We start from the raw sequence: 7,575 nt of genomic DNA on the forward strand, positions 1-7,575 counted from the left end.
TTCAGTTTTGTGCCTCAACTTCTAGGGCTGGGTTACGCCATAGAAGGCTCCAAGTTCTGGGACATGCGGTATCTACTTTGTGGGCCACTTCTGGTTCCCTGGAGTCAATCCCGGCTCACTCTTGCAGCTCTTCCTTGTCTATGATACTCAGGCCAGGCCTGGAAGCACACCAGACAGGGTCTCCACATTGCTTGGAAACACCAGCCCCAGTTCTCACCCTGCCCTGCCAGCTGTTCTAACATTACCTGGGACATTACTGAAAATCTGTCTAGGGCCCTCCTTCAAGACATGTTGGGTGTTTAACAAGCACCCAAGGGACCCTCATGCTCTCAATTTGGGGATCCAGAATCTGGTGGGTCAGGCAGCTGCTCACAATCACCTGGGAGCTATTTTATTTTTAGCAACAACTTTGAGGTACAACCATCACACCATAAAACTCACCTTTTCAAGTGTAAATTGAACGGCTTTAAGCAGAGGCAGATGGATCACTGTTACCATCTGACAGTCTCTCACCAGATGTGGGGGAGGAACTTGGAGGGGAGGGCAGGAACCTCAGGTCTGCTGGGCTATGCAAGCAGGTATGAGAACCCCAAGACTGGGGAGGGGACCTCCAATGGGGACACTATTCCTAGTGGATGTCAGTAGTATCTGCAAAGCTTTGATCACCACCCCTGGGGTTGCTCCTGGGCACCCCACAGTGTGCAAGGCAGTCCCCACTGCAGGGACTACCCAGTCCCAGATGTTACCACTGAGGCGGGAAAGGCTGGCCCTACAGGAACCAAAAGTGCCCTCTGCTGTAATGTAGCCACCCAAAATCCCCAGGCCCAGTACTGGCTGCAGCACTTAATGTTCTGGAGGGAAATTTTTTTGGTGGGACTGGGGTTTGAATTCAGGACTTCATGCTGCAAAGCAGACATTCTGGTTTGAGCCACACCTCCAGCCCATTTTACTTTATTTTGGAGATGGGATCTTGATAACTGTTTGCCTGGGCTGACCTTGAACCTTGTTCTTCTAGATCTCAGCCTCCCAAATAGCTAAGGTAACAGGCATGAACCACAGGTACCTAGCTGGAGGGTACTTCATAAGAAGTCACTTCAGTGACCTTTTGGTGCCAGGGGCTCCTGTTAGACTCAGATTCTGGCTCGGGGGCCCTACATCTCTCTCCAACCCCACTTTTAGTAAGGGTATGGTCCATTACAGGCCACATAGGGATTTAAGAACCAGTGCTCCCCAGTCTCCCACTGTACAGTTGAGACCACATGCCATCTCCTATATGGCTGACACAGCCACCTCCGCAATCTGGCCAGAGATGGTCCAGATACCCACAACCATAACACTTCTCTCTGCAAAGCTTTTTCCTACCACTTCCGGGAGTGGAAGTGAAGTTCCCTGAGAATTTTCTTCCATCCCAGAGTGAAGACTCAAGAGGTCAGAGATGCCCTCCTGTAGCATCCTGCCTCACTCTCTCTCCCCTGCTATACAGGCATTTAGATCTGGGTTTAGAGGTCCAAGAAGAAAGGTCCTCTGTGAAGCCAAGGATGGAGGCAGTTGTTAGTCCTACTTATTCAAAACTGGGGCTGAGATCTGTCCAGCTTAGCAGCAGCAAGGGTGACAGAAAGGGTGGGATTCTGGGAACAGTCCAGAAAAATAATGTCACAGTTTGAAAGTCTTAGGTGGGTAGGAAGATTCTAGAGCGCGTTGTGGTTGCAAGGATGGCAAGAGGCAGGAGCAGCATGGAGCCCAGTGGGTGGCTTGTCCTCCACACAGGCAGCTGGCCGCAGAGCCCAGGACATGAGGCAAGACCACAGAGCCTGGTGGTGGTTTGGAACTCTTTCTTCTCTTTGTTAAAAGGCGGGGAACGGAGTGGGGATTGGGTACCCCTGGGCTCTGGGGGTGGCATGCAGGCAGTCCCAGCAAGACGCGCTGGGAGAGGGCGCGAAGAGTCCTGGAGTTTCCCATAATCCTATTCTCTGCAAGGAACAGCAATGCTGGCTGACAAGGGCGTGGGGTGGGAGCAGGGCTCTGGGCAGAGGGGCCGGCGGGCAAGGGGTTCGGGGCTCACTCTAACATGCAAAGTCCAGCTGCCCCATAAACTAGGTTGCTTTTTGAAGAGCGACGGACGTATACACACACAGACACGGCTACACGCACACATGCGGAGGCTCTGCATTCCCGGGATGGGGGTCTAGGTCTGCTGGCCCCACGACGCTCCACGCCAGGAGCCAGCCACATCTCCACCAGGCGATGCTCCGAGGCAACCCTGGAAAGGGTGGGGCGGGGCGGGTAAGTCCTCGCGGGATGGCTGTCTGGTCTCCGAGGTGCTGTCCTCCAGGCACCCAAGCCACTCTGAGCCAAGTCCATGCGGGCGGCTGCGTGCGTGCAGCTGTGCATGCTGGCACAAGACGGATCCCTGCCTGGCTAGATCCAGTCTCCCCTCCAGGGCTCCGGGGCACAGGGGTGCAGACAGAGGGGTGAAGGGGCCCGCGGAGATATCCTCTCCCCCGCCCCACGGGGACCTGGCCTCCGGGAGGGGGGAGGGGCCTCCCTTATCTCTCTGCCTCCATGGCAGGATGGGCCCTCGGTTCTGAGGTGGCCTGTTGGGGGGCCAGGGGTGGCCAGTCTGAAGCTGGGGAAGGGGGTGCCGGAGTCCACAGGGGCGGCTGCGGCTGTTGGTGCTGTGGGCCTCCTGGGGGCGAGGCTGCAGCTGGCCAGCTGGGTGCTGCGAAGCTCCCGGTGGCGGCATGGGGGAAGTGTGGCGGGGGCGAAGTGGCTGTCGTGGCCATTGGGCTTCCGCTGCCGCCACCATGGAAGCTCTCAGAAGCCTTGAGCCGCGAGAACATGGTGAGGGCATCAGGGAAGTTGGGGGGCGTGGCGGGGGTGTTGGCGGGAGTGCACATCTGTGAGGGAAGAAAGGAGAGAGGGAGAGCTGAGCACCCCTTTGTGGGAGGGCCTCCGGGCCTCTGCTTCCTCTGAAGAGATGTGCCCAGCAGTGACCGGGAGCCACCTGTGCTGCTCTGGCTCACAGGGAAAGGCATGGGGATGGACTGACTAGGCCTCCCCAGGGGGCCTGGATGGCAGATTCATGCTGTCTGGCTCAGGGCCCCCAGGTTTTCCCAGCCCCTTTGGTTGGCACAGCATCCCTGGAAGGCTCTAGCAGGAGAGGTACCAATCTACTGTACAGCAGGAGACCAACCTCCCAGGCCCAGCTTAACTCAGGTTACCCACCGAGCCCACACTCCTACTGGCTGGTATCAAGGAGGGCCAGCCTTCTGGTGTACAACCCTCTCGCACCCAAGCCACTTATGGGTCTCCAGGGGACACTTACCATCTGGTGGTGGTGGTGGCTGTAGGGGATGTTGGTCTCCTGGAAAAAGGCGCTGAGGGCTGTCTGCAGGGAGAAAGGCTGTGCTCACCTTCCCGACCCTGCCCAGTCAGCCCAGTGGCACAGGGCAGGCTGAGACAGCTGAAACCAGCAGTGTGGCTGTCACCGCCCAATCCTCACTGCTGTCCCAGGAGGCACCATGGAACGGGCAGCAACTCAGTCAGTGGATAGTGAGCACCCTCACAACACTGTCTGCCTCCTGCCTCTGGCTAGCAGAGTTGTGCCCACCCCCCCAAGTCACTGTGGTTTGGGGAACAGGGAGTGCCCTCACCCTGTCACACAGGAAAGGCTGTGTGGCCCCTAACTAGCCCAGTTAGTCCTTCCTTAGCCTTTGGTTCAGGAGATCCTGGTCTGCTCTGTCATCATTGACGCTTCTCTGAGCCTGAATTTCCTCATTTGTGAGCCAAGGGAACCTGCTTCTCAGCCCAACTCTGCCTCTGACTGACCACATGGCCCTGCCTGATCTGGGTCTCAGCCTCTCCAACTGTATCAAAAGGAGACTTCCAGGTTCAGTGAACTCCTTATTTCAGCACACTGCAGCTGGAGAGCCTGGGGAGGAAGGTCTGGGCTTCACTCGCCTGTGCCTTCTGAGGAATGTCCTTAGGTGGCGAGCAAGAGAACACACCTAACTAAACCCACCACAGGACCTCATGCTGGGCACATGGTACCCCACAGGCTCTCTTCAGGTGGTTAACACACTGAGCAAGGTGTTGCCCCTCAGAGCAGGGCTCCATCAGAACAGTGCACTTATCACCATCATTACGAAAGGCCGGGACCTGCATCCTCATTTTAGAGACAGGGAAACAGAGGATGAAGTGACTTGCTCAGGGTCACTTCGTTAGCACAAAGCAGAGGCAGAGCCCTGGGGATTGGCCAAGGAGGGTGGAGGGAAAGGGGAGCCAGAAGAGCTCCCTCTGGAGCTGCTGCTTGACCAGGGGAGGGAGGAGGTGCTGGCATTTGCTTGTGTCCTGCATTGAGCCCCTGCTGGAAATGAGGGAACCAGCTGCTTTTGTGAAGTGCTGGGTAAGGGGGCTTCTCAAGTATGTGAGGGGTCTCCAGGACTCTGCCAAGTCCCAGGCCCTGGAGCCACTGCCACAACTCAGGCCAGTCCCCCAGCCTATGCTGCCCAATGCCAGCTCAACTTCTCGGCCCCTCCCCCACTTGAGGTCACACCCAGAAACCCAGCCTGGTCCCCCAGGTCTTGCCCTCGGGAATATGTGTGTAATTCAAGAGAGTTATTCTAGGAGTTTTCTGCTGGAGACCCTACCCAGTGTCCCTGACCACAGCGTAGGAGTCCAGGCATGAGATCTGGTCTTCAAGCTTCTCCTGCTGTTCCCCTTACTCAGACTCATTTTGCAAACTGCAGCCCAGGAGACCCAGATGACACACCCAGAAGTCCCCCAAAGGCCACCGGGTGTGAGTTCTCCATTGAGAACTTGCCCAGCTAAGTGGAGGTCCCCTCCCCCTGCAGCCTCTGCTCCCATTAGCACCTGAATCTGAGAAGGTGACCCAGAAACACCCGCCTGCTGGATGCTGACAGCCAGGAGGGAAGTGTGCATGGAGGGGGATGGGCTAACCATGAGAAACCCTCTCACACTCCTAGACAGAGGCCAGAGGTTTGGGAGTTCACACCCCACTGTTACCCAGTGTCCTCCATTTTACAGATGGTGAAACAGACTCAAAATCAAAGGCAACAAGGCTCCGCTCTTGGGGTCCTGGGAGTCACTGAAGCCCCTTTGCCCTGCAGGATGCTCCTGCCCCTTCTGGACCCATTTTCCCCAATCTTCAAAACTACTTTTTCAACTCAACCCGTGCTGCCTGAGGGAGGAAGCTTGGGTGCCCGGTCTGAGGGATGGGCTGAGAGTCTTGCATGCAGGGTCCACTTCCCACGGGACACCTGCCTACCCAGCCCCAGGCACAGAGAGAGGGAGCCCTGCATGGGGTTCCAGCAAACTGCCATGAATGTGGTTTCGCAAGTTTTGCCACATCCAGCCCCAGAGACAGACAGGGCTGCTTAGGGTTGTTGGAGAGGGCCGAGGAACGGGAGGATCCCTCAATTCCTCCAGGTGAGCCTGCAGGGGGAACATGGCAGAGAGCGGTCCATCAGCCCTTACAGGCTGACTCACACAGCTCCGCTCCCAGATACAGGTGTGAAAACTGAGGTTAGAGAGAGCAACCTTTCCTCTCCTGGGTGAAGACCTTCAGAGGCCTGAAGTAGAAGGTGGTTAGCAAGGAAAGAAACGGAGTACAAGGATCACTGTCTCCCCACCTCACCCCCAGGAAGCTGACCTTGAGTACACTGGCTCCTGGTTCTTTCTGGAGGCCCAAACACCTTCCCTGGGATGGCTCCCATTGCGAAACCAGCTTCTTGGGTCCAGGCCGGGCACCGACACTACCAGACTGGCTCAGGCTGCTACCCTACACCTGGGACGGTTTGTGGCTTCATGCCCTGATGCCACGATTAGGGGGTCGGGCGGCATTACAGCGGCACTAACAGCGCGGGCACCACTATCCTATAGGTCAAGCGAGGCAGACTGGGGCAGCCCCACCTCCTCTCCTGACGATCTGAAAGCTAGTGAACCGTGTATACCCTCCCCGGAGCAGCAGGACCCACACGCGAGCCCGCAGGCACCACACTTTTGGAGCGGGGCACACAGACGCGCATCCCCACGCCGTAGCGTGGGGCTTGAGCACACCGCCCATACACTCCACGCTGTGTGTACACACACCGCACCCGATAGGGCCATGGTCTCCGACCCGCCACACGCGTACACGCTGAGTGCTCATCATACATGACACACGCATACCCTCCACCAGACCACCGCACGCGCGCCCACATGCCCAGCACCTTCGATATGCCCAGCACCTTCGATGTGCCCCGCTGACGCCGAAGCTCGGTGCGTGCGTAAATACAAATGCACATGTACGTGTGCACACACGCCGGGGCCGCCCACCGGGCACACGGACCCTCGGACCGCTCACTCCGAGCGGCTCCGCCCGCCGACACGGCTCCGCCAGGCCCGGGCGTCCTCCTTCCGGCCTTCCGCTCCGCCCTCGGCCGTTACCCGGGCAAAGGGGGGGGGGGTAGCGGGTGGTCCCCATCATGACCGCGGGGGCCGCGGCGTTTCTGGAGCCCGGGCCCGGCCGTGGGGTGGAGCCCATGGCCCGCACCCCGGCACGTGTCCACAGCGCTCGCGCCCGTCCCCGGCCCCGCGCGCACCTCGAACTGCCAGTGGGCCGCCTGCAGCAGCTGCTTCGCCTGATCGGCCGCACAGCCCGCCGTCAGCACGAACTGGTTGATCATGACCTGGTGCTTGAGTTCGTCCATGTTCACGGACATGGTGCCGCCGCGCTGCCCGCTCCGGCCTCCCTGCGCGCTCGCGCCTCCGCCTCACGCGTCCACCATTAGCGAGCCGGCCCCGGCTAATACAAATATTTACTGTGCGCTCTGACTCACCGCGCCTCGCTGCCCGGCGGCCGGCGGGGCATGCTGGGACCTGTAGTCCGCGACGCCCCCGCCCCGCTGCCGCCGCAGCCGCCGGGGCCGGGGAGGGCGTGTCGGCTAACTGAAGTGTGCCGGGCCAGGCACTGCCCTTCGTGGCCCAAGCAGCGATGAGAGGCTTCGGAGGTGTCCGTGGGCGCAAATGCCGCGACACTAGGCCCCTGAACCCGTGTTAGATTCCTATTAGAGTGTGTTTGTGGGGGGGGGGTGTCTCAGGAATTTTGGCCCTAGGCCGCAAGGTCTCGAAGGTCTGGCACACAGACAACAAATACACAGTTCGGTGAACCAGTCTCCCTTTCTAGGCGCTCGCTCCAAGTCACTGCCTCCAGGACCGTACGCTCGTATCGCCCTTCTCTGCCTGGCTCTCGAACTGCTACACCCGAAGAGCGTCTGGCGAAGGGACAGACTGGCAAAGCCAGTAGACACTGTCACCTTATTTCTCCTCCCTGCAGTGCCAGTTTCCCACGCAAAATCAGTTAGGGGGAGCGGACACCAGGACCCTGAGGAGCCAGTTCCGGAGCGGGCCCCGGACTCTCATTCCCAGAATGCTCTGGTTTATTTGCATCTTTCTGCCGCGAGTGTCGTCAGCTGAGTGAGGTCGAACCTCGACCAATGGGCGGCCGCAGGGTGTTAGGACCTGGCCATATAAGGTAAACAAAGCTGGTAGTCCAATGAGGCGGCGGTGGGGGCG

General features: G+C 58.9%; 1 protein-coding gene across 1 annotated transcript; it reads right to left on the reverse strand.

Moving 5' to 3' along the window:
• Positions 1–357: 357 nt before the first annotated feature.
• Ubald1 (UBA like domain containing 1) lies at positions 358–6,855 on the reverse strand. The gene is made up of 3 exons (XM_020176065.2): positions 6,603–6,855; positions 3,326–3,388; positions 358–2,897 (listed from the first exon to the last, which is right to left on the reverse strand). Exons 1-3 carry the CDS (start codon positions 6,720–6,722, stop codon positions 2,547–2,549), a joined length of 534 nt encoding a protein of 177 aa, XP_020031654.1. The 5' UTR covers positions 6,723–6,855; the 3' UTR covers positions 358–2,546.
• Between the last annotated feature and the right edge of the window lie 720 nt (positions 6,856–7,575).

The sequence above is a fragment of the Castor canadensis genome, chromosome 17 (genome assembly GCF_047511655.1).
Source record: "Castor canadensis chromosome 17, mCasCan1.hap1v2, whole genome shotgun sequence".
NCBI lineage: Eukaryota > Metazoa > Chordata > Mammalia > Rodentia > Castoridae > Castor > Castor canadensis.

Excerpts from the sequence above, each read along its gene's own strand:
- Ubald1 (XM_020176065.2), bottom strand. The coding sequence starts at position 6,722 with ATGTCCGTGAACATGGACGAACTCAAGCACCAGGTCATGATCAACCAG. Across the intron at positions 3,389-6,602 it reads CGGCCCACTGGCAGTTCGAG|ACAGCCCTCAGCGCCTTTTT; the intron begins GTGCGCGCGGGG and ends TTCTCCCTGCAG. Across the intron at positions 2,898-3,325 it reads GCCACCACCACCACCAGATG|ATGTGCACTCCCGCCAACAC; the intron begins GTAAGTGTCCCC and ends CTTCCCTCACAG.